The sequence below is a fragment of the Styela clava genome, chromosome 2, assembly GCF_964204865.1.
Source record: "Styela clava chromosome 2, kaStyClav1.hap1.2, whole genome shotgun sequence".
In the NCBI taxonomy this organism is placed as follows: domain Eukaryota; kingdom Metazoa; phylum Chordata; class Ascidiacea; order Stolidobranchia; family Styelidae; genus Styela; species Styela clava.
This window is the reverse complement of record NC_135251.1, coordinates 15341886-15368861: the sequence shown is the minus strand read 5'-3', so window position 1 is coordinate 15368861 and position 26976 is coordinate 15341886. Positions and strand designations below refer to the sequence as shown.

Here is a 26976-nt window from a genome sequence, read left to right as displayed (position 1 = left end):
CACTCAGTAACCAGAAAACAGTAATTAAATTGATTGATTTGATGTTAATAAACTTGCCTTTTATTGATTATGTAAATTACCTACACCGAAATCAGGACTTAGCTGGTATTGGTACAAACGTTTGCGGCCGCAACGAATTTCGTCACTTGAAAGTGGCCCGCGAGACGAAAAAGGTTGGGCAGGCCTGTCTTAGAATATAAAATAAATTTTAATCGAAAACCTCAATGAAATTTTATATTCAAATTCTACTCATAATTCGAATGTCTGTTTCATCTTCAAAAATCAAACGTGGGTTTTGTGACAAAAACGTATGTACAAACATCAGATAAAAACTAACCATCTTTTACCTTCAGATATCCCGTGTCATCGGATGCAACTATGAGTTTCAAAATGAATTGATACTAGAGATTGGTATCATTAACACTCATAAAAATATCATATAGTCCCTTAAACATGATTTTAGCGATGTGATAAAGCGAATGAGCAATAATTATATTTTAATTACAAGCAGTCGATAGTTAGGTGCTAGAAAACATGAGCTTTACAAAATCACACACATAACTAACTTTAAAGACAGCAATTGTTAATACTTTAGGGCTACGCAAATAAGTCCAATTCTATTTGGTTTTGACTGTACATATTTATTATACATACATACACACATATATTATTGATGCACTTTAGAGCTAGATATAACCAATACCCAAGGATAAAATCGCATGACAGGCAAATAGCATTATCCTTACGACGCGTAACCAAGAACAAACAATGGAACTGGATTCAAACAATGGGTCGTGGAATTCGTTTATATTACAACAGACGATTCAACAACAGACCTCTTCAAACAAAACGTAGTGGAGTTGTCGGTTAAGAAATACTTCGGGTAATATTTATAACTTTTATAGACAAACATAGGTTTGTGAAGCAGTTAGCAGCTATAGGTATTTCATGGCATAAGTTAATTGGATACAAGAACCTATTTGAGGTTCAAAACTGTTTGTACAAAAGCTCATTTGAAGCGTACAGTGTTTCGACCGGGCTTTGGCTTTCCGGCCCAAACTGTAATAAGCTTTAGAAAGAGGGTTGGGGGGTGGGTCATGAAGCAATGTGATTCTATTTATGAACTACGTTGTGTTTTTATTATTAGATCGATAAGAACTTTGGATTAATGCATCACATGCTGCAAAATTGATTAAATACCACACTGAATGAAATATTGCGTAATCACACGAGTTGCGATTGTAGGTGAATGTCGCTGTGAATACATCTAGCATTCATGTCACCGCTTATAGCAGCCCAATTGATTCAGGGCTTCGAACGGAAAATATACATTTGTCTTGTTTTTACATTTCACCCCTCCCTTTTGTGAAAGTGAGTGAAACTATGCGGATGCCCAACCCAAGTTCATCGTTAGTGGGTAAACCATTTGAAACAGTCGATTTATTCATTTCCATTGCTAATGCATGCTCAAGACTGACAACCAAAAATCGTTTGTTTTGTTTTTGAGTCAAACATTTTCATTAAAATGCTAATTCATTGTTTTTTTAGCATGGATACATCTGTGACGTAATAAAGTTATTGCAATGGCTTAGTTGAGTATTGCTGGAGAATAAGAAAAGAAAGCGAAAAGTCGCCACTAAGTCAGTACATGAGTAGCATTCTGCAATGTTTGCTGCATTTCAGAAAGCAAGTGAGTCACCAAATGTGTTATTTCAATATTCATCAGGTACGTTATAAGTATATAATTAATGAAACACGACCAAGTCATTTCCTTGTCGTTCCAAACTGAAACTGTACCATTCTAGTTTAAAGCATTCGATTATAAGTGTGACATTTCCTTAGTCGGTAGCCTACTCTTCCACACCAGCTCTACATTTTGCTTTCAGGTTGGAATTGGGTTCCTGTTGCTGTGTTTTCAGAAAACAACGTTACAACAACAAGTAGTGAGGATTGTAATGATCTACCTGATCGATCTTCAAAGCCATCAGATTTTATCTCTGAGATCTCTCCGAGCATAAAGCAGCCTGGAGATTGGTTTGAGATCCCTCTATCTTCAGACGACGAAGATAGATTCAGTCCGCGTGGAGTTTTGGAGTTTCAAAGAATTAGCGAATGCGAATCTTCTTTAACACCACGCGGTTAGTTTATTTTTCATTATAATTTTCATGGTTATTTGCGTGTAAACGGATATGACCGTCTGAATTTTACGCCATTGCTCCTTCCCAGAGATTTCAGCAAATCTACTTTACCAGTGTATATGTAGTTTTTAACGTGTCATTGGTTTATGTCAAGGTTCCAATTTAAACCGGGCAGACGCGAATATATAATTTCTTCGACTTTTGCAGATATTTACCAGAACGAAATAATTTACCAGTTTCTTTTTTTCAGATGATTGTGAATGTGATGAAATACTCGGGATTAGTCAACAGAATAAACATGTACTCCATAAATTTTTATATCACGAAACAGGCCCAATCTTCGACTCAATACCCACCAGCGTCCCTGAACTACCGTCGATCGTCACAGAGAATGCTTTTCATAGAAATGATATTGCAACAATAAAGGAAAATTTAACATCGTGTGGGAACGCAGAGAAATATTTCCTAACACCAGAGGGTGAATATCAGGTATATATATAGGCTACATATATAAGATTATGTAAACATAACATCGATGGTAGCGCAGTTTTTACATCTTCGTCATTTAGTTCCAATTTTAAAATGAGCAAATTAAAAATGGACAAAAACAAAGACAAAAATAGTCAGTCAATAGTAATAGTCAACAAAGTGAATATTTTTCTACCTGAGACATCATATTTACAATTGCAAAGATTGTTTGACTATAATATTATCTGACAATAGTTGGCATTCCGCGTATGCGCATAAACTATCAGGAAAAAATATTATGAATGTATCTCCCACCCACTAAATACACAATAGTTGGTATTATTAGACAGCGTTTGTAAATTTTGGCTTATCGGCAACGTCGCCGATCACTTCATGTAATATATACTTGGTTATATGGGAATGTGCTATGTAGCACGACCCAAGTTTTGGATTGCGTTGGATTTATATTTTCAATAAGAATTGGTTCCGAAAATCGGGAAATTTTCACATCAGTTACGAATGAGAGTAGCCAACGTTCGGAAAGATACGTTGGGTCAGTCATGAACAAGTAACTGAACTTTATTACTGTAATGCATTAGTATCTTGGACTGCTCGATTTACATGTGAAGGTAGATGTAGTGCAGTAAACTTACTAAAATTTTCAGCAAGAGTTTTATATACCAAAAATTACTTCAGAAAATTTGGAATAATGATGATCGGGAATCGGGATTATGATTACAATAATTATAGGTATTCTAAATTGTATTTTTAATTTTTGTTCTTAGCTTTTATGTGGTATGATCTTATATTAACTATTATTCATGGATTGTAGAACTTGAATGTTCAACTAGATGAAATTCAAATGACAGTAAAAATCGAAAGAATCGGTGTTCTTTACATTTATGCAGGATATTGAAAAAACGAAAAATGAATCGCCTGAGGAAAATCGGGAGATAAAGTTAGTTGAAACGAATTTGTCAGATGAAGACTTTGTACAGAAGGCATGTAAACTTTTAATTGCCATAAAAACGGAAATTTGTTTGAAAATTTATATGAATACATTAATTGAAGTCGAAATGCCCATATGTAAAAAAACATCTTCAATGCTACCCGTATTCAGTCGTTCTATTTTGCCATTATGTTGCTGTTCATTTCCCTCTTGATATGTTACCATAATGTTTCTTAAGAAAATTTAATAAAAGGTAATGATCGAATTTAAAAAAAAGTGATTGTGTGCATGATTTATTGATCCAGTATTCTAGATTTTGCGAATCATTATTACAAGCTGTCAAATGTCAATCTTAAATCGAATTTATTCAATTTACACTTTAGAATATAGAAAAAGTAACTCGTGACGTTGACGAAGTCAAGATGGCTCAGATACCTGTACAAAATACGCATGCGGGTGTTCAAACTGATGCGGTAAGTTTTGTGGATTGAAAAACACATCATTGTAACTGAATATATATGGAAAATAAATAACTTCACTGAATCTTACAGGTCAAAGATGACTTCTCCGATACAAAATCAGCTCTACAGCGTCAACTGGCAGATGCTTTGAAGGCGCTTGAAATAACGAGAAGCAATGCCGACAACATGCGTGATCGTATGCGAACTTACACATCTAGCATGAAGCAACAAGCAGAAGATTTGCGTTCGTCGTCTCGAGCATTGTCGTCAACGTTAGATAAAGTATCAGAATACAAAGCTAAATGGAGAGAAGAAAAAATGTTGAAAGAAGACATGATACGAATATCTGAAGAACAAGCATCCAAAATAGAGGAGTTGAAAGCTGAAGAAGCAAAGCTAAAACTATTCCGTCAAGGTTATGATAGGCTGAGCGGACTTTTGCAGTGCGATGACCAGTCACAGACCGCGTTTCAACAACTTACTCTGGTATCAGACAAAGTACGATATTTACTTGATTTAGTTGAGCGATTGCAAGTGGAGTCTGCTGTCGCCAAGAAAGTTCATGAAGTCGAAATGAATGAACGTCTTGGGGCGCATGAGGCAGAGAAACACACTTGGAATACCTTTCATAAAAACAAAACTGAAAATTTTGAATCCAAAATCAACAAACTTCAATTTGAAAACGGTAAACTGAGATCTGAAATCACATCGATTAAAAATGAATTCAATGAGATGCGATCTTTATTGCGCAAGACGAATGATGAGGGTGATAATAAAGAGTCAAAATTGCAGAAATACGAAATTCGAATAAAAGAACTGGAATGCATTATTTCGCAGAATCAAGAAGAATTTTTAAAATCTATTTCAGACATGGAATTATCGTTGAAAGAAAAAGAAAATTTTTGTCAAACGCTGGAAAATGAAAAGAATCAACTTTACGAGGAGAACACAAATATTCAAAACATTCTTGCCATACAGAAATTTCAAGTGAAAGTCGAACAAAAAGAAGACAAATCGGTTGAGTGTAATTTTACCTATAATGACGCACAAATTCATCAATTTGCCGACTGTGTTGATAGTTCTTCTCTTCGATCATCAGTGAATACTGACGCTGAAAGATTTCAAGATTTGCAAAATCAAAATTCTCAATTACGAGAGCAAATTATTGAAATGAGAGAAATCATCGACTTTCGAAAAAGGGAATTACTTTTAAAAGACGACGAATATGCCAGAATCTATTCTGATTTCCGACATTTGAAATGGCTTTTTCATCAACAGGAAATTAATGTTCAACATCTTCGTGCCGATAATGCTTCTTTAAATCACTCCGTTACAATGTTACAAAATAACGATGATTGTCAAAGAAGTGGGCATAGTACATCTAGTTCAGATGAAAAATCTCTTACAGGTAACAATGACTCGCCACGATTGCGGCAGAAAGGCGGATTATTCTGGTCTTTCGAAAAACCTGACAGTGAGTCGGACACCGACAGAATCAAACTTCAAACCATACCTGAAAGCGCAGATGAAAATTTTTCTGATAACGAGGAAGCTAATGGCGAGCACTTGCAACATAGCGTAGCTCAACCTAGTAACCTCATGGGAAACCTTGAATCAGAATTTACTCGAACGAACCCACTAAATTTTAATAAAACCAATTCTGAACCTGAAGATAATACAGCAAATAAATTCAAAACCTCTACACCAGTGCGGAAGAGAACTTCCTTGTCACGTCCTGCTCGTGATCACATTCCAAGCAGCAGTTCTTCTTCCTGTTCAGATAGTCAAACAAATCTCAGGCGACCACCGAAGTATAAACGCACAAAGAACGGTTACAAGCTGCCCATATGGAGACAAGAAAATCCAGAGAATAAATATTCATGTGGGACAACTAGAAATGGTATTTCACAATTGGCAACTAATAGTGGAAGTGAGGTTGAAGAAGTGTTTGGAATGTGTCGTGATTCGTCTTCTTCGAAGTTAAATAGTCATACCTCATCAACCTGTTCACGAAAATCAAAAAATTCTACCCTCACTTCTCTTCAGATAGATAAGCAACCGAAGCGGCTTGTGGGAATTCCAATGTCTGAGGAAGAATTTCAAAAACTAGTTGGATCATTGAACATAGACCAGAAACCAGTCACGTCATCTGAACTCAATAATGTGAGTCACAGAAACTTACGAGAATCAAGCTGGATGGACGACGGTTACTCTTCATCGTCAGAGGACTTAAATTGTCGAAGACAATTGAGTGAAATACAGAATGACCGATCGACATACAATGACAGTATCGCGACAGCGTCGGACCAGCTACACGCAAATTTATTGTTCCCGTACAATAGTGTAGCTGACGATTGCTCTGATGATACACTTTCGCAGGATAACAGACGTGCATCTATATCCAGTTTGAACGAAAATTCGAGAAGTCAATATTTAGTTAAGTACAAAGGAGTGACATTCGATGTATCTTCATTTGATATTACGAAAATGCGTCAAATTGCCTGGGACGTCGGATTCTCCGATTCACAAGCTGAAATGATCAAATTTATTGACTTTTTAGCAAAAGTAGCCCAAGATTTAGATGATAATCCTAAATGGACTGGTAAACACTCACTGGGGAGATCGTCAGATTGGTTGCAACTCAAAGGACTTTTCCAATGATAACGTTCCACTTCACCATGTGATTACTTCGCCTGATCGGAGCGCGTGTTTCTTGATCAATTGCAATGCTTCAGTTTATCTATATTTCCGAGTTATGTATTATGCGTACAACGTACCGGTACATCAAAACATAGCGTACCAATTTTCATTGATTTTTTTATTCGTAACCATTCATCATCTTGATGTGTTTTGCCGCAGCGAGCAATTAATAGATGTACGAAAGCCAACTTGCACTTACCTATTTACAGTATTATTTATTACATGAATATCTTTTATATTCACAAGAAATATACAAGACGGTAGCTTGGACGTTGACAAGCAATAATTTCAATTATCAATTCAATTACGAAAAATTTACAGTACATGTGAAAGGTCCTATCTTGAGAACAGACAGATCGCTGATGGAAGAGTGGAAACTAACAGTCGCGTACGAGTCTATTTCAGTAATAGAACTGCCAATAACGATATACGGGAGTTTCAATTCGGCTGGCTTTAGAAAGACTTGTCACTAATTTACTCAATTGAAGGAAATTTAGAGTAGACCTATGAAAAGGTATTTTGTTTGATAGTTTGTTTGATCCTTTTTTAGGTGCTATGTATATGAATCAATAAATTTATTTTCCCTTTCCATGTCGTTTACTTTCTGTTACGTAGGTTTGCCTCTATTATTACTTAACAATAAAAAATAGATCCAGACGCAACTTGCTGCAATTTCGTAAGCTGCAGTTTATTTATCTTCTGAACCGAGCGTAGAGAATATGAGTGATTTTTTTAGTATTTCAGAGGAAATTCAGACATAGATGAGAAAGAAGAGTTGAACTTTTGTCAATATTCCTTAGGCATACATGTTCACAATGATCACAAAATGAAGTTTTATTTAAAGGCAGCAAATTTTTTTTCGTGTAAATGCGCCGTGAGTTTTCTCCCTGATAATTTGGCGCTCCAGAAGTATGTATGCCAATATGGAGGTAACTAATTTTGTTCGACTATCCTAGATCAAGTTGTGTTAAAGAACTGAAGCCTGTGGACAGGGGGTATATTCGCCTGGCCTACACAGACAGTCCCCGAACTCGCAATAGAACTGAATTAAAAAAAATTCGAAATAAAATTATGGCTCAACCCTCACCTGATATACATACTACGGGAGTACCGATAATTCGGCGCCGCACGAAGAAAAAGTTTGGGAACCGCTGGCGTAACCTATATTGATAACGACATTTATCAAACTTCTAGTTCATTTGAATAGGAAATTCTAAAATTGGTTGCGTAAAACATTTTTCATTCTGGCCACGTTAATATATGCTTTCTAAATTTTCAACTAAATACTGATATTGCCAAAATGGCAAACCAGTCTACTCTCACTCGGTTGTTGTTGTTGCAATCAATAATAAGAGCGTGACTGTTTTTCGAATGCCACCTGATGTAATTTATTCTCAATTTATTTTCTACACTAGTATAAAGTGTGCATCATGTAAACATTAAATCAATAGATCGTTTTTGCATTGCATGCTTTATATTTAAATTAAACGCCCACATCAAGGTAAAATCAATCGTGTTTATAAAGATGAAAAATAATCGATCATCTGAGTATAATTTCGTCCGGCTTCATACCAAGCTGAAAAACTGGAGACACACGTCGCTCCGTTAACTCAGTCTAAGTCAGTGGTTCCCAACCGCCCGTCCGCGAGTAAATTTCGTTATTTTGTTGTTTTTATGCCGTCTCAATCGCTTTACCGAAGACGAGGTTGCGTTGGTTTATTACGCACTTTCTCTTCCGACGTCATATTGCTACGTCTTTCGTGATCGTGACATCTTGGCGACGTCTATCGCGACATCTTGGCGCCGAGTAATCACACTTTTCGAACTCCGATTCATCGAGAATGCGCTTCAACAAATCTCGCAAGATTCAGAAACCTAAAAATCGGCACGCGTGCTTTTTTTAGTCTGCGTGCTTTTCCTGATTAATATGACTATTCATATAAAACGTTATGCATTTTTCTTCGTTTAAACCAGAAAACAGTCAAGAAAAGTATAATATTCCAGTAAGATATGAACTTGCAGGTGGTCACGAGACGCGCAAAAAAGCATGGGCCGCAGAGCTCTTTCCCAGTATTTTGAGTAGGGGCAGTAGGATTTTGAGCCTGGTGCCAAGTTACCGACGGACGAATTTGTCATTGTAATGTATTTCGTTTGAGGCGTCGATCAACTGCAGAGGGATTAATATGATAAACCCGATGAAAATAAAAAAGCTTGATTAAAATTGTGATTCTACTTTACAGTCCAGATTTCAAAACCAATCACTGTCACAATTTTGGATATCTCTTTTTAACGAATGCCCATCGCTAAGTAATCGAGCAGTTAAACTGTTGTCCGTATTTTCAACCAGTTTTATGCAAAAAAACATGCTCATCACTAGCTTTAATTAAAGCGAAATCTGCTACACGCTGCTGCAGAGCCACGTGTTGCAGAAACTTCTTTGAGGCCTCGTTTGCAATCCTATATTGGAAACGAAACAGCAGCAGAATAGTTTTCTTCGTGTGAAATTTTTTTAAGTGTGCCTTTTTGTTTAGCTAATAAACAGTGCTATTTCAAACTTGTATACGCAAATCATTTTTCTGGCTAAGGTTTTCGTTGCTGCTTTATTAACTTGCTTCAGATATACGATCGTTTCAACTTCGAGTGAACAAGGCTGTGGGACCATACCTCCAACTTACGATATTGACTTTACAAAGGTACTCTGTAACTTAATTTGATATACTGGTATCATATTATAATAGGGATAATCAATTTGATCGAATATGATTTTAACTATGATTTGATTCCAATCATTTCATGACGGTTCACATAACCTCCGGTTTACTTGGTTACATAGAGTAATCATTGATCGTTACTCAGACTCGTAACCTATGAAGGACCCATGAATAAAATCGGAAATTAAAAAATCGACTTGGCATGGTTGAAAGAAAATCCTGCGAAATAGTCACGTTCGTGAAATAGTTATGCTCGATAGTTCTTCAGAATTCATTAACTTTTTACGTATATATATAATATCTTTTTATATAAGTTGCCGCAGAATATCTGGTTTCAAACTCTTCATACACCGGATGAAATATTTTCAAACATAGTCGGTTGCCAAATAGCAGAAAATATAACAAAGATACCATACGGAGTGAGAACGAACCTTTACAATTATTACGCATCGGGGTGAGTAATCACAAATCAGCTATAATTTTGTTTTTATTTTGGGACTTGCAGTTTGTAATGAAGCTGACATAATTATAGGTAAAAATAAATTTCATCGTTACTTATCAGCCTGAGAACAAAACATTTTGCTTTTAATAACATGGCAATTTGCGGTTTAGTGTTATATGCAAGCGCAGTATAATCTATACCTTAACTTTTGATTCGAAAACACAAAACAAACATGGTTTCGTGCATATATAATATATATATTGGCTTTTTCAGACAAATGTCAAAGAAGTTTGCAGTCCACAACGTAAAACTATCCAGAAGGAATGTTTATATTAATGTCGGTAAGGTTTTAAACCTTTTAGGTTCTGAATGAAAATTATAAATAAACGCGCATGGCGTAAGATAGAAAGATTTATATAAAACTTACAAGGATGCGATGACCTCCATCCAGACCAACAGTTATTCTGCGATCTCTTCAAGTTATGAGAAAATTATATATGGATACTGTGGAAGACCTCGTGCAACAAGTATTAATTTTAAAATCAGAAGGATAAAGATTACAAATAAATTGTGGCAATTTATTTTATCTATAAAACCGTTATCGAACATTTTATAGTGCAGTATTTGCAAAAAAACAAAATAAATTGCTTGATTTTCAGGCTGGAAATTTGGAAAAACTTTATTTTCCTAATTGCCCCCTGTTTGAAAAAAAAATGAATGGAGTAATATATCTTGAGCTATCACAAGAAAGGGGCAATCAACAAAATGATGAGAGGGAGTCTCAGCCTAAATGAATTCTAGCTTAAAAAACTTTAACACTTCCGAATTTCATTGTAGGTGGGCCAGCCTACGTCTCATCGATGCTTGGCTCATCCGAGTACGACATGAATGCCATAGCAGAAGGTAAGTAAACACGATTATCTGAAATTCAACAACATATAAAATGAAGTTACGCAATACAGTATAATTTATAAAACTTCAAATCACGTTTTAATCAAATATATACTCATCAATATACAAGTTGCATCCTGAGCATTTAAATTATATATATATGATGCAAATACAGGTTACGACAGGTACAATATAACCAACAACGATATTTTTAAAAAGCATTGCGTATCATATTTGATGATGTCAACTAACACCTTAAAATTAGGACAATTCGAGATCCCTCGGGCACTTCAGAAAATTTTTATATTTTTTAAGCGATAGTGCAATGTAGTTGTTTCAGCTATATATATTTGTAAAGTAGTGCCATTGAAGACATATGATATTGTATTCTTAGAATTGGGCAAATATTATTAAAAAAGCATAAAAGTAATATATAGTAATGTCATGAAATAAAATTGTAACATTTTATTCACTTATGTCTTTTGTTCTATCAGCTGTAGCAAGAGGAGAACTAAAGGAAGAAACCGTGTTTATGACGGATTATATGACGTATTTAATTGTTTCACTCTGCAATTCCCGTGAAGGTAATGGTAGCATCGATACTCTCAAAATACACTCAAAATACACATTGTAAAAAATACACGGTTTTTACCTATTTGTGCAATCTATTTCCATATTTTTATTCTTAAATTTTCGATTTATATTGCGTTTCACCATACATGAATAATGAATTGATAATAGTTCCAACTAAAAACCGATGATTATTAAGCTACAACGTCGCAATGTTATTTTCTAGGTAAAGTCACCAACTCAATTTTTACTACTAAACCAATAATGAGCGCTGAAGATATATTAAACATAAGAAATTCATTGATCGAAGCAAACGCAATGACTCTACTTGAGAAAAGCAACTGTTCTGCTATACATTTTTGAAAAAAAGATTGAAAACCTTCAACAAGTTGACGTAATCTTTGAAGACGAGAACGAACATCACGACTGCTATAATGAAATAGAAGTATTTCTTAGCTTATACTGAACGTTTTGCTTCCATATTAACCTAAAACAGTGGTGGGATTCAGCCGGTTCTATAGAACCGTCTCACGAAATTTTATGAGATCAGCGAACCGGTTAGCATTACTGAAAAAACATGACTTTTTGTAACAGAACCGGTTGAAAAATATGTGATGGAACCGGCTGACAGAAAATTTGAATCCCACCACTGACCTAATACCTTTTTGTCAAATACTTGTTGTAATCAACATGGATTGCTTTGTTTAACAGTGTATCAGCTATTCACATTTTACTTCATAAATCAAGCACTAAATTACATTGTTACTTACTTACTTTGGAGGCATTGTCATTGTCGCCAAAATTGGTACTTTCTTTCCTGTGCCATATATGAGGATTTTTTCGAAGCTTGAAACGTTTTTTAGACCCTCAAGACTCCTGGAAACGTTTTCCAGCCTCCGGTAGGACATAACAATTCTAAATTTCCGAACAACAGGTTGAAAATTTCTGGTTACGCCCCTCGCTTCGAACTGCATTTCAAAAGATTATCAGCTTAAGTTGCAGCCTGCATGCAAATTTAAACTCTTTTTAATTAATATATATCACACTATGCATGAAATTCTGTTATATACATTTAAGCAAAATATATATTTGAGGGTATAATCAAAGTATTTTACAATTTAGTAAGTAATTGTCAGTATATACCAAGAATTTATAAACGGAGATAATAAAAACCAGGAATTATTTGTAGTATTATTGTTGTTTCCTGCATATTTTGAGAGTTGATTTTCGAAAAAATGACATTAGTAAACGGGTGGGATTATTTTATAGAAAATATGTATATTCTGCAATCGATAAATGTTTTGGCAAAATTACGAAAAATTATAAAAATTATAACACAGTAAAATTATTAAAAACGAAGTGGGTCCATAAATCGTGTTCCTGAATTCTTGATGTTGTTGTGAAAATAGCTTTACTCTACAACTAAAAGACTAATCCATTTAAATTTCAGTGTTTACCTATGACTGACGACGTTATTAATTCACTCTGATTCTTGTAAGACCCCATATTTTACTGAAGTTTTTTCACGGGAACACTTAATAGCGTCGCGCTTGTTCGTCCATCTTTTCTGCAAACTCGATACTCAGTTAGCCTTCAGCACACTTGTACATGTACCCACACGCGACCTTCACGTACATATCATGGACATTCTTCTCTTATTTTAAGAAGTGCTGAAACTATGGACCATTCCCCGACCTTTGACCTGCGGAAAATTCTTTCTATACTTTACCATTGCAAAATTTTCGGGGCTATTTTAAGAATGCTTTTGCGAGTTGGCGCCTGTAAAATGGGTTATGTGTTTCAAACCATCATTATGATTCATCGCATACAACAATCTGTTTTTTGAAAGTACCGGTAAAGAATTTCAGGCTAGTCTATCACAGATATTTCTACAGTAATTTATATTACTGCAATTAGATCAAAACTCCTAGGAAGACAGAGTGATCATTGAAATATCTGAATTTTATTCAAGTTTCCGAAACACAACTGAAAACTAACGAATAAAGTTCAAAAACGCGAAAACGAGGTAATGTTTACAACCACGCTTTGAAATCTGTCTGAGTGAGAAAAGTGTCTGAGCGGATGCGAAAAGGGGGCAAGGTTACGTCACTTTTTGCACCCTACTGATTGGCCATTGTCACGAAGTAAACAAGGAAGTCGATGCTCGGGGAAAGGTCCATTATCATTTGATTTTAAAATTCAACCCAAGAAACAGTGCCACTGTGACGTCAGAAACGTAACTATGGCTAAAAAATTCGATAAGAGTATGCCAGACCAAAGCATATAATATGAATAAACTAAGAAGACTAGTTATGTTAATGAAATAAAATTAGTCAACCGTGCGAAAACATTAACTCTGATTATTCTTACTCTAAGCACTGAACAAGCTTTTTTCTTTTGAATGTAGCTTTTTTTATATTTCTTCCTCTGTTATTAAGAACCAAATTGAATTATCTGGCAACATGTAATAAAGCAACTTCTCGGCATAGTTACGAATGTAACGTTCTGATTGGACTAAATAATATTTCCATTGTTAAGAGTTTCCCTGGTAACAGATGATCAGATCTCAGTTATAAATTTGACTTTCGCTGTTCGCTAAACTGCACTTCAAATTGTGAGAAATCGTTAAAAAGAGTAACTTACTTCCAATATCCACCAACAGGTAAAGTGAATGTAATTACATATATATGACGTTAAGCTCATGTAAAATATAAATAACTCGATTAATTGGCATATAGAGGTGGTTTTGTACCGCAACATTGAACCACTGACAACAATTCAGAAATATGAAAATATACATTGATGAACTCGATCGAAGACGAGAGATTATTAAATATATAATCGCAAATTATAATGGAAACATACATAAAATCCATCCACAAAAATTTAATCTATGTCTGGAAATGAAAAAATCTGATATTTTGTAATAGGACTGCTGCAGTAAGATTGAACGCAATGCTTGTACCAATAGTTTTATGTATTAGGTCCAAAATAACTTTTGGACACAATTGGCACATCTTGTTTTTTTTATGTATTTTCATCTGCGTTTGGTATTAATTAAAATCGAACATTCACGTTTCAGGGTTCATTTTAAGCTTCAATTGTTTGAATAAAACCTACCCGTTGGATTACACGTCGAAAAACTTGCAGACAAATCTGTAAATATGAATGAGGAAACTGTTGAAAGGTTCTCAAATATGTCAGATACTGATGAGGAGTTTAAAATTCCTTTATCTATTAATGATAAGGATGAACTCAGTCCTCGCGTGGTCATGCATCTCCGGGAAAGTACAAATGAATCGGCATGTAAATGCGATGGTATGTACACACTAGTTCATATTTATATAAATATCCTATGCGCTAATGTGCGGTTTTTCATCCAAATATAGCAATACATGTTAGACACAAAATTGATGACTTGGTCTGCAGTTTTAATTTTTGTTAAACAATTACAGTAGTTTGATGTTGCGTTGATAATTAACATTCTGTTCATACCTAATTTTGGACTCTTTGAAAAATCTTCAGTTGTGTTTTTACAAATATTGACAAAAATAGGGGATTGGAGAAACAAAATTGATCATAGTATATACTTTCAATGAGAGGAGTGAATACTATTAGATGTATTTGGTAAATTCCTTTCCCGAATTTTGTTATTGATAATGTCGGACTCGTATGCAACATCCTGACATAAAATTTTGCCAGTTTTTTCAAAATAATATACTTGGAACCTTTGTAACAGAGCAAAGCATTTCCAAATAACTTCACAATTGCACATTTCAGACGCCTATAGAAAGATAACCTGGAATAGCCGACCAATTGAAAAAGAGAATTCGTTTCCACCGGCCGTCAACAATACACTAAATAGTCATGTGGAACAAGATGGTGGAGATGCAAGTACTGGATGTGAAATAAAATCCGAAATCGAATTCATGTCAGACGCTTGCGAAGACAAGGTAAATATTTTATATTGATTCACTACGACTGCGATATGTATGAAAATAGTAGCCCAATGGTATCAAATTATTAACATTCATTGTGTTTATTTTAGCGACTGAAAGTCCGGCAAAAATTTGATACTCTGGAGACCAAAAACAACACTGGTGAATATCCGGCTAAGACTGTAATGGTAAGTTTGAGGAGGAGAATATATAATATATGTATAGAGAAATCTGCTGAGGGCAGAATGATAAAAATATATTTGTTATATTTAGGAATATAATGATCGTTCCAACTCAAACTTGTGTCGAAGCCAGATGGAAGATGCTTTGATGGCGCTTAACGTCACACGAGCGCATGCAGATAAAATGCGCAATCGGTTGCATTCATGTTCATCCACCTTGAGGCAACAAACCGAAGATCTTCGTATCTCATCACGTGCTTTATCGTCAGCTTTAGATAAAGTGGATGAATACAAGAAAAAGTGGCAAGAGGAGATCTCTCTGAAAGAGGGCGTTTTGAGAAGAATGGAAGACCAAGAGAGTAGAGTAAGGACCTTGCAAAATCTAGAGACTGATTTGAGGCTTTTTCAACGTGGATATGAGAATCTTGGTGAGCTTTTCGAATGTAAACTTCCTTTACAAAATATTTCGGAAAGCTCAACTTTCATGTGGAACAAAGTTAAAAATTTGCTCAATTTTGTCAATCGTGTGCAAGTTGAAGCTTCACTTGCCGCTACTGCTCACGAACTACAACTGAGGGAACGTACCGAAGCATTTGAACGTGAGAAATGTGTCTGGGAAAATCTTCTAAAAAACAAAGATGAAGTTTGTGAAGCCAGGATGATCCGACTAATTTACGAGAACAACAAGTTGAAAGAAGATTTAAGTGCAGCGCACGAAGCAGTAAAACAGACAAGAGATTCACATCGACGAGAGAAAGATGAAATTGAAGAGATGTTTAAGAATAATACTGATAAAATGAGAATGATTGAATGCAATGGCAAACAAAACTATAACTTGTTGTCTCAATCGCATTTATCAATGAAAGTGTCATTGGAGCAAAATACTAAAATCTGTCAATCAATGGAGAAAGAACACGCTGATTTGAGGGTCGACGTGAAGAGTATTGAATCTCTTCTCATTAAGATGAAAAATGAGTTCAAACTAGGAAATACTCAGAAACAAGACAAATCAGTTGAATGTAACGTTCCTATATTGCAATTTGATGAAATAAAACAACAAAAACATGATTTGATGAAGGAAAATGAGAACATGAAGCAATCTCTGACTAATGTTAGAAAAGAGATTGTTAGAAAAAACAATACATATAACCGAATGTATTCCAACTTCCAACGTCTGAAATCGGCTTATCATCAACAAGAATTGACTCTTCAACATCTACAATCCGACAATTCCGCGTTGCGCAAATCCATTGAAAAAGAAGATCAAGGCGCCTCGGATACCAACAGAAAACTGTCTCAACGGCAGAACGTTGATAATGAGAATCCGATTTGTAAACGTCAACCATTGACTGTACCTTGTGATGAAATTGTAGGAGAATCTGCCACAACTAATCTCAACAACAGAGATGGTACTCTGGAAAAACTGGAATTGTCGTCGGTAAAAAATCGTCTGTTAGAGCAAGGAAGTCGTAGCATTACTGACATTTCCGAAGAGAAGACAAAACCGGTGGAAAATTTTGCGACATCTACACCGGTGAAAAGAACCTTAAAACAAAACCTGAAACCTCGTACGGTTCCCGTAATATGTCCTTCCATCGACTCTGACCGATCTGAAACTTCATCAAGACGTAGGCGTTCAGAGAGCGCAGTTGAGCAGACAGTGAATGAAACCAGATATACCGATGATAAACGTCTCACTGAAAAGAAAATCAAAAATAGCAGATTCGTTTTTAATCGAAAAACTGTGCAATCGTGTGACGGAGACATTCATGTAACGGGATCTGATATTATAAAGGATTACGATTTGAATAGAAAGCCGGGAAATTTTGGCATGATTCGCTCTCCTATATTGGATAGACCAAAAAACCGTCTTGTAGGCATTCCCATGTCTGAACAAGAATTTCAGAGACTAGTCGGATCGATGAACGAAGATATTATTTCCACCTCGAATGACGATGGGTATCATACTTTATCTGATTCGGATCATGAAATGAAGTCGGCTTATGCCTCAATATTGAATATGCGTAACACTTCAAATTCTTCTAGTCTAATATCCTCTACGTCTGAGTTGAAAGATAAAACTTCACGACGAATCAATCGTAATCCAAAAATGCCACACAAAAATATCAGCGATCAGTACTTGGTGACGTACAGAGGAGTTACATTTGATGTAGCATCGTTTAACATAACGCAAATGCGTCACATTTCATGGAACGGAGGGTTTTCCGAATCTCAGGAAGAAATGCATAAGTTTATTGACTTTTTGTCTGGAGTAGCTCAAGAGTTGAATCGTGATCCAGACTGGTGCGAAAGACATTCACTTGGAAAGTCATCAGATTGGTTAGAACTGAAAGACTTATTTTGAAAACATTTACTTTAATGTCATGTGAACATGACCATTTCTATGCAATGATGCTTCTCATTTAACGTCCATATCATCTGGCTGTGTTTTTATTTCATCTATTCGATTTTTGCATTTTTTTTAATATAAATTGTTGAATAGTGATAATGAATTATTTTTTTTTTTTTTCTGGTTGTTTAATTTACTTTTACAATTCAATTTGAGTAAAATTTGAAGAGTAAAAAATAGAGTAAGTTATAGACAAAACCATCAAGCCTCATTTTTGTAGACGAAGTAACTGTGAGATACAATTACTAGTTCCAAACATTGTCTTCCTAATTAAGAAGTAACTAGATTAGACCCTGTGAATCAAACCTGTAAGGAATGAGTGATGGTAATTGAAAAATATTTTAGTGTTGTAGGCAGGATACCATGAATTTTGTAAACGTATGGTAGGTTTGGAATCTACGCAACTCCTGGCGATCGCAGAGAAGTCATTATAATTATTAAAGAATAATTTCCTATTTTGGATGAAAAAAAAGACTGTCGTTTACTTAAATTGTTATTTCTTTTTAGTATTTCTTGTTGTTGCATTTTTGTTTAAAAAAAAAATCTTTTTTCTCCTCAACAATTGGACCAATGAACTATTTGCACTATGTGGCGGTTCCACGATCGCATTTCAACGATCTAGTAGTGAGTCTAAGAGTCTTTTAATAAGGTAGACCAGGGTAGTCCAAACCCTGTCATGCCGATGCATTCCGTGCGGCCCACAGAACAATTTTAGCGTATATTTATATCTAATAGCAGAACGTTTTTGAGTTTTTTCTAGCTATTCCAACTGGGGTTGGGATCCCGAGATTCAAACCCCTTTTTTCTAACGCTTCGTATCTCCTGACAATGATATTCGATGATTTACAGTTTTGCAATTTCTTTAGTAATTCCAAGAGTCTTGCTGCCAACTAACACCAATATATTTCTGTAACGTTTCGTCGGCCTAATGTCATTAGTCGCCCCAAGGTCAGAATTTCTCAGACATACATAGTTTGACTATAAGAAGAAAGGTAGTTTAATGCATATTTAAACAATCAGTGTAAAACTATGGGAGTGACGCATGCTTAATAATCGAGAAAATCAGCCAATTCTTGATTGAATAACAGCGAGTGACTGAAATGAACGGTCATTGATGAGATCTCTTTGTTTTAACAATTAAAATCCAAATTAAACAACGATGTTATGTGTTTCTCAGCCTTGTATGATGCATACCAGAAAAGCCAACTAAAAAAGTGTCAACTTATAATTTGGTGATTTTTCGTCTGTTGATGACATAATTGGCCATGTATGATCAAATTCTGAAAAAATATCAAGTACTAAAAAGGATTTAAACAATGAATGAAAGATTTATAATCCCTAAACTTCATATTCATCCCTTGACGCTCTTGTGTCCCGAAGAGATGAATGAAGTGAGATTTCTTGTTTTTTAGATATATGTGGTCATGAAATAGTTTTTCAATGCCAAAGACACGATTCGATAAGGGATTCTTACGGCAATGCACAATTCTTTGCCTCTTTTTGCAAGTAGTTTTTCTTGTCATCTCCTTCTAATCCATTTTTCATGAGATGGAATAGGTATATGAAGAGCTCTGGAAAGTTTAAAGCGAAAAAGTTCCACATGCCTCTATCTTTTGAACCAAGTTTGGATTTCACTATTTTTGATTTCTTATCATAATATTCATGAGTGTTTCGAATACAACGAACTAGATCAGTAAAGCTGTTCTTATATGGGTTGCAATTTCCATCGTTGGGATCTTCCAGTTTTTTCAATATCAATTCAACCCAGTTCTCGCTAACAATTTCATAAATTCTTTTCAACGCTTCATCTTCTTTTTCGGTCCGCACAAGTTCGTTATTGTCCTGTGGTACCTCTTCATTTGGAGGGTCAAACTGGACTGAATCTTGACTGTCATCACTGCTATAAGTATCAATGCTTTCTTTGACAACGTATGCCATTCTCTGTTCCACAGATCCATTGCTCTCTAATTTTCTTTTTGCTTTTCTCTTTGGCATTTCCTTGTCTTCATCACATGGTTGTTCAAAATATCGATGGCAAACATGAATGAAGTTCATTTTCTTTTCTTCCTTCCATGTAAAGCAATGCTGAAGTATTTTTTCAATTCCAGGACGAGCGTCTGGTTCATGACTGAGCATGATCTTCAGGAGATCAATAAGTAAATACCTTTCATGGAATTGTTTGGCATCTTCAATGACAGAAAAATTTGGTTTTTTCTTCATCTTTATACTTTGATGCTTATCAAAACGATCTCCTTGATAAGGGTGTTCTCCATCAGTGAAAATAAAATAAATAACAAGACCTAATGAATATAAATCAGCCTTGACCCAAGCTTCAAATTCTTTGGATCGGTCGTCTGGACACATTTCTGATGCAACCCAACCAAGGGTTCCACTAAACCCGGATGATCTGGTAATTGTTTTATTTTCATCTAATGCAAACTCCTTGCTGATTCCAAAATCAATAATTTTGATATGTTTTCCATCTATTGAAAGCAGCACATTGCTTGGTTTGAGATCTCTGTGGGTAATCTGCTTTGCATGGATATGTTTTAGACCATGACAAAGTTGTACAAGCAATATTTTTTTTTCTTCTATTGAGAATCCAGGCAAATGGCTTTCTAATTTCTCGTGGTTGCATAGCTCTGTGACAATAACAACAGTAAGTTCGTTGGAAAGGTAGCATGTGAGATGTTTTACATATCTGGCCACATTGTCATGTGCAAGCAACTTAATTGCAATTTTTATTTCATCCAAATACTGTTTATCAATATCTTCTTGTGACAAGCTTCTATCAATAGTTCGAAGTTTGACAGCTAATTTATCCTGTACGACCACTTGCCTTACTATTTTTCCCGCATAAACTCTTTTTCCCAGGCACTTATTTGTATTATAGATGATTGTAGAGGTTCCATCTTCAATTTTGTTTTCTGTGAATGTAAAAACAACCATTTTCTAACATTTTGTGCGAGGGTTATTTCACGTTTAGCAGAGATTGCAATCTGTGTACTAATTACAAATATCGCAATTTATTGATCAGAGCAGGGCTTCCTAAACAAACATATATTCACTCAGATTAACGTTACTCAATTACTCAGTGTGATGGGTGCGAATGTTTTTTGCTGCATCACAAGTCCAGCCGTGGCTCAATGTTTGTTGATGCAGGCCTCAATGATTATGAATTACGATGTCTGGCCACCGACGACATGGTCTATATCCGACATTGTTACTCACTCTTAATGATCAAATTTAGCACAAGACAGTGGTTCATGCGGCGCCAAATAAACTCGAGGCGCACCTACACGAAAAAAAGGTGCATTCGAATAAAATACAATTTTATCATCGTAAATGTGTACTTTATGCCTTCTGAAGTTTATAAACATGTGAGCCTAATGAATAAAGGCAAAAGGTTAACTTCTCTTCCTTATTTTCTTCAAAATGCTAAAAAATCACTCCTATTCGCTAATCTCTGTTCAGTAAAAAAAATAAACTGCAGCCAACGAAATTGCAGCAAGTAGGGTTTACCTCTACTGTTACGTAACAATACATAACCGAAACTAAACAACATAGAAAGGTAAAATGAATTCATTGATTATTATACACATCCTTTACAATAATAAGGAACAATAAAACTTAGAATAAATAAAATATGTTAATATTTCCTCGTATATATTACGGTAGTTAATATTCAACACAAATCTCTTAATTTTCGAAGCGCACTCAGCAAATCGGGTCTTACGATAAGAATAGGCATTGTTATGCAAGCGCCATGATTCTACTGTGCTTCCCAGAAAATAGGACCCAGCCTGAATATACGAGCTAGGCTGAATTTTAATATAAGCCCTCCCCTTAAAATGAGACCTAGTCGATAAAGCAAATTTTTTTAAGATCTAGTCGATAGTAAGAAATCTTTCCTACTTGTTTCAAATTGATTGTAATTTGTGTTTAGCAGTTATTTTGTATAAAAACCTGTTATTTATAAGTGAATCGAAATCGTTTTTCATATTTTGTATTATTAATATTCTTGTAAGTTGTAATTCTCTACTTTGTAATTTTGTTTTTGAAAAATTAAAAAAGACCCTAAAAATAAGCCCTAGTTTTTTTTCGGAAGAAAATTGAAGACAATATCTTATTTCCGGGGAAACACGATATAATGATGCATTCACTCGGAACGTGAGATTTTAGTTTTACACTAGTTTTAATAATTTTGTTTCGAATCAAGAGTCTAAAAAGTACAATAGATATTGTGCTTTGAATAAAAATGGTGTTTTCTTCGCGGAACCTAAATTTCCATAGTTTGGGAAGCCCTGGTCTAGAGATCAGAAATATTTAGGAATAGGGTACACAACTCGAAGATTGTAAGACAAAATCTTGAATATCACGATATTCAGACAAAAGCATGACAAGATGTAGTTAGCTTCAAGCAAATATGTTTCAACCACTGAAATTGAGATGTAGGCTATCTAATTAAACAGGATTTGAAACAAAAAATATTGAGATTATTAGAAAGTTATCCACACTTGAAATGGTATTTGTTTCTGGATCACAGCCCCGATTTGTTGCAATATCAAAAACGATAAAGCATAGTTTTAGTTTTCAACTCGAGCGATCAAAGTTTAATCTCTGGTAAAAGACTTTGAGAATATAATTTCATTATACAATGAAACATACCTTCAAGCTCGAGACCCGTAGAAACCTGTACAAATTTACCTGCTGATAATTCTACGAGATTTCCAGTTTCTGAGGTTTGAGAGCAGATTGCCTGTTGTTTATCATCAGGTTTGAACGTTTTTGCTGCATCTGTAAAATTTGACGACAATTAAACAAAGCATCAGCTAAGCATGATTATCAAGCTGAAAAAATAAGTGTATAAGCAAACTCAAAACTAGATATCTTCAAATGATTCATTCTACTAGTTTTAGACAAAAGGTCATGGTTCAGAACCAGTCTCAAATAAAATCACGATATACCGGTATGTACAAAAGGATTAACCTATATAGGCTATTTATCCCGGAAAAGAGGAAGGCCAATTAGACGACATAAGCATATGACGAATCACAGCCTCTCGTCCGGTTAACAGTTTTTGTGGGGTATGAGATAGTAAACCAGTTATTTGTTTTAGATGCATGAACTTGATGCCAGAGGAAGTCGAACCGACCAGCGATTACGTGAACCAATACAATACAATTTTATTTCGAACTTTCGTGTACAACACAAAACACAAATAAAAAAAAAAACACAGTTCAGGACAACTTAAAGATCGGGAAAATGGGCAAAACCTGTATACAGGTTTAAAAAGAATGCTGTACCCAGCGCTTGTCCATTCACCCACACTCACACAAGTGAAAACACATCATGACAATCATACTGGAATAAATTAATGAACAGAGTAGGCCTACATAATCCCGAGAAAATAAATTTCACGGGCAAAGCTTACTTGTAATGTTGTAAATATTGTGATGATTGAAAGTTGTGTAGAATACAAAAACAAATAGTTATGTGACAGTGCCTGTGCCGAAATGTGAATACAAATAATAACAATTAATTGATTAGACTGTCTAGCAATCTTCTCGCACATTATTATTTCTAACGGGATTCGAACCCACGCAGGGTGTGGTAGCGAGCGTATTGTTAACGCTAGCACGAATCACAAACAAAGAGTCAGCCTCTATATTTTTTTGAAATCTCACAAAAGCTTCTCACCTGCATCATTTACTTCCGGCACAACATTTGATGACGGTTCTTCTCTCATTCGGTCTGATAATGGAGCCTGGCTTCCATTCTCTGGAAAACAAAAGATTAGGCTTTCCATAGGTATACACAAAAATTCCCCGTTTCAGGAAGAATGTGAAAATATTTCGAGCAAAGCTAAAACATGCAACGTGCGTACCTGATAGCCGATTCTGTTCAGTTTCCTGTTTATGGCTGTCGCTTTTATCCATATTGCAGTTTAAAACTACCTATATCTATACCAGGGGTCTCAAACTCGCAGCCCACGGTGCTCATGCAGCCCCATGGAACTTCCAACGTCCTCGAGCGATAAACAATGATTGTTACATTTTGTAAGTTTTTTTTTATCTAAATGTAATACTTTTTTCATACCTTTTAATTGAAATTGATTATCCACGCAGAACACAACAATTTACAGAAAGTAGTTTTAAAAAATTACAAATTTTTTTGTTTTCGTTTTGACGAGATTATGGACACACCTCAAGCTAGCAAAAAAACACTTCAGTGATTAAGAAGAAATGCAAAGTACATAAGAAGGTCGCATTTTCAATAAAAATGGGTGTTGCAATATTTCTATGCATTTTTCAAAATTTCAAAGCACACTGTTCAATTTGTCACTTTCCTATCAGTACAATAAAAAAAATACAATTTAATTAGACATTATCAGAATAAGCACAGCAGTCAATATGACAAATTTAAAGATCAATTTCGAACCATGAAACTGTTGCAGGTAAAAGCACAGCTAAATCAGCCCAAAAGAGATGCCAAACATCTGGACAAATGTAATAAAAAACATTAAGTTTATACTGAATTTGTGTAAATTGTAGGTCTATAAGATTAAGTCATTTTTAGTGTATGTTTTATTCATTGAAATTTTTTCATTCCAGTTTGGCGGTTACTCGCACATTTCGCTCATAACAAAGCCGGGTACAGGCAGCCACTGATATCTTACATTGCTGTCGTAGATATCTTAGATATACAAGCGCCTATCTTACCTACCTTCACCTATCTTAGTTGGTTCATTTGGAGAAAGGGTCGGTAGTAAGTCAAAAAAGGTCTGGTTATCGGTAAATCAATCAATCGAATAGATACAAGTTATACCCGAAATAAATTTGTTGAAATTATTTGGTACCATCTTGCCTGCTTCAAAGAGAGACATGTGAATACAGGCATGACAAGTTTGCCAACAATTTGTTCGGGCATGGATGCAGATGAATATAAGCAAAAAGAACCAAATAGTTATTGAAACCATTACAGGAATCCTGGAAGATGACCTTTGTCTATCCTTATGAACATGTATCTAAACTATACCCGCAAGCCTTTTGTGAGCCCCCCCCCCCCCTCACTTAGAAAGTTCTGAAACTTTTTTTTATTTATCTACAGTAGTTAACTTATTTAACAATTGAACAGGGGTTATCCAAGCTTCTGAAATGTTGGATTTCAGCTCCACCAAAAATGGTGAAAACCATTTTTCATGGTAAATATGAGAATCTTTTGCAGTTTGGTAATATATATGTGGCATATAGATATAAGATATACATGAGGGAATTTATTGCTTTTGCCAAACCAGAAAACAAAACATACAGACATAAGCAGGGGCGCAGCCAGGGGGGAGGTTACATGGGTCGTAACCCCCCCCCCCCCCCCCCCTTTGGAATCTACACTTTGTGACAATCTACACTAAACATTTTTAAATACAATTGTACTACCTTTCACTTGACACAAATAGCAACGGACGTATCACACTATTGCCGTCAAAACTATTCCACAAGCGCGCTCTCGCCTCGCCACATTCAACGCATCCATACTTTTAATCACATATGTTATCGTTGGTTATCGGCTTATCGCTAATTACGAATTTTAGTTATGTAATTGTAGTGCATCTTTAACAAGCGATGGCACCAGGATCATAAGCAAATAACAAAATGAATTATTGGAAATGTATGGTTCATTAACAAAGGATTGCCAAATGTGGCAGCATCGAAAAAAGGTGTCATAAAATAATATTCAATCTTCGAAAACAAAGCATTGCAAAATAATGTTCAATCTTCGAGTAAAAAGTATCGTAATATAATGTTCAATCTTATGGAAATTTTTTTTTAAAGAATAATGTTCAATCTTCGAGATTTTTGGGTAGCAAACTCGTCCAAGACTCGTTTGGAATCGTCTGTCTGCGAAAAGCAGTTACATGCGTTGTCTTCCAGATCTTTTCAATAAACTGGTAACAATATGTTATTAAATTATAATTAAATTATTATAGTTAAATTATCGCTGAAAGTGAAGAAGCGCTATGCGCAGAATGCAGCTATCACGGGCGCGGGATTTCAAATTCGCGACGATTTCACTTTCAGTAATATAGGTCTCGATGCGTTGCAATAAAAATTAGAATTTATTAACAGTTAATTGCAACAAGCAAGAGTTTTACATTGAAAGACGTTCCCAATCAGTACGATACATGAGCTTGTTTTTAAATGATTGTAATCGTTTTATGAAGTTATAAATACGGGAACATCAAATATATTTATTTTGGAAATGGATTGATATTTCGTGACGCACTCAAAAATAGTTTATGAACCATTGGCATTTGGCAAATATCATTAATTTATGCTATTTCTTAATGTTTCATGATTGCTAATATTTCATTCTATTCTTATTTTACATTTTTTGCGGTATTTCAATTAAAATCATGACGATGGCATTTTATTTAACTGTTGACAATGGGGTAGTAATCGGCGATTACTAAAAGGTTGAAATGGGACATGCCAAAACAAAATAAACGAATTGACGCCTGTCAAAGGGGGCAGGGTCTGGCGACAAATAGCCACATGTGTCGGTGTTTCTCTATCATCGGCATTTTCGGCATCACTTTGAAACTCTAAAACGCAAGGACACCCCGCGGAGTGAAGACTTTCTTTTGAATAGGGAAATATTTGAATTACGATTGCTGAATAAGCGAAAAAAACAAATGCTTGTTTTCTTGCTTGAAACAACGATAAACCAATTTAACCCTGTTGCCAAAAGTAATAGCATGCATTATTAACAAACTGGTAATAATATGTTGATAAATCGCCGCTAAAAGTAGAGAAGCGTTATGTGCAAATATCACAGGAATTTGAATTTGCGACGAATTCACTTTCAGTAATATAGTTAACGGCGCATTGAAATGAAAAGTTGATTGATTTTTTTTGACCAAAGAGAATGGTCGGCGATTGCTGAAAGTAGGACATGCAAAGAAAGGCTAATGAGACACAGCGACGCACATGTTGTTTTGCCATCGTCGGAACATCTTTTTAAAGACCTATAAACGCGTTTTTATTTCACCGTAACCCCCCCCCCCCTTGAAAAAATCCTGGCTGCGCCCCTGGACATAAGGTATATATATATACAAA

The 26976-nt window shown here is 35.2% G+C and overlaps 4 protein-coding genes across 7 annotated transcripts; 3 read left to right on the top strand and 1 right to left on the bottom strand.

Moving 5' to 3' along the window:
- The first annotated feature begins 818 nt into the window (after positions 1-818).
- Positions 819-7390, top strand: LOC120336921 (uncharacterized). 2 transcript variants are annotated; one of them, XM_039404713.2, is made up of 7 exons: positions 819-883; positions 1549-1726; positions 1887-2138; positions 2389-2627; positions 3515-3607; positions 3939-4028; positions 4107-7390. In XM_039404713.2, exons 2-7 carry the CDS (start codon positions 1666-1668, stop codon positions 6675-6677), a joined length of 3306 nt encoding a protein of 1101 aa, XP_039260647.2. In that variant the 5' UTR covers positions 819-883; positions 1549-1665; the 3' UTR covers positions 6678-7390. The 2 variants fall into 2 exon arrangements, with proteins under 2 accessions (XP_039260647.2, XP_039260648.2); XM_039404714.2 differs by having other exon boundaries at positions 1549-1690; positions 4107-7389.
- A 1853-nt stretch (positions 7391-9243) lies between these two features.
- Positions 9244-12512, top strand: LOC120336178 (uncharacterized). The gene is made up of 6 exons (XM_039403792.2): positions 9244-9409; positions 9742-9881; positions 10143-10210; positions 10707-10772; positions 11255-11344; positions 11557-12512. The coding sequence occupies exons 3-6, from the start codon at positions 10147-10149 to the stop codon at positions 11691-11693; spliced, it is 357 nt and encodes a 118-aa protein (XP_039259726.2). The 5' UTR covers positions 9244-9409; positions 9742-9881; positions 10143-10146; the 3' UTR covers positions 11694-12512.
- Positions 12513-13883: 1371 nt separating this feature from the next.
- LOC120336243 (uncharacterized) lies at positions 13884-18214 on the top strand. Of its 2 annotated transcripts, XM_078109950.1 has the most exons (6): positions 13884-13992; positions 14413-14648; positions 15111-15283; positions 15379-15456; positions 15542-16378; positions 16547-18214. In XM_078109950.1, the coding sequence occupies exons 2-6, from the start codon at positions 14495-14497 to the stop codon at positions 17813-17815; spliced, it is 2511 nt and encodes an 836-aa protein (XP_077966076.1). In that variant the 5' UTR covers positions 13884-13992; positions 14413-14494; the 3' UTR covers positions 17816-18214. The 2 variants fall into 2 exon arrangements, with proteins under 2 accessions (XP_077966076.1, XP_039259807.2); XM_039403873.2 differs by having other exon boundaries at positions 15542-18214.
- A 931-nt stretch (positions 18215-19145) lies between these two features.
- LOC120336190 (uncharacterized) lies at positions 19146-25191 on the bottom strand. Of its 2 annotated transcripts, none has more exons than XM_078109674.1 (4): positions 23748-25191; positions 23561-23641; positions 22529-22657; positions 19146-20787 (listed from the first exon to the last, which is right to left on the bottom strand). In XM_078109674.1, exons 1-4 carry the CDS (start codon positions 23797-23799, stop codon positions 19331-19333), a joined length of 1719 nt encoding a protein of 572 aa, XP_077965800.1. In that variant the 5' UTR covers positions 23800-25191; the 3' UTR covers positions 19146-19330. The 2 variants fall into 2 exon arrangements, with proteins under 2 accessions (XP_077965800.1, XP_039259740.2); XM_039403806.2 differs by having other exon boundaries at positions 22568-22657; positions 23748-25190.
- Positions 25192-26976: the final 1785 nt, after the last annotated feature.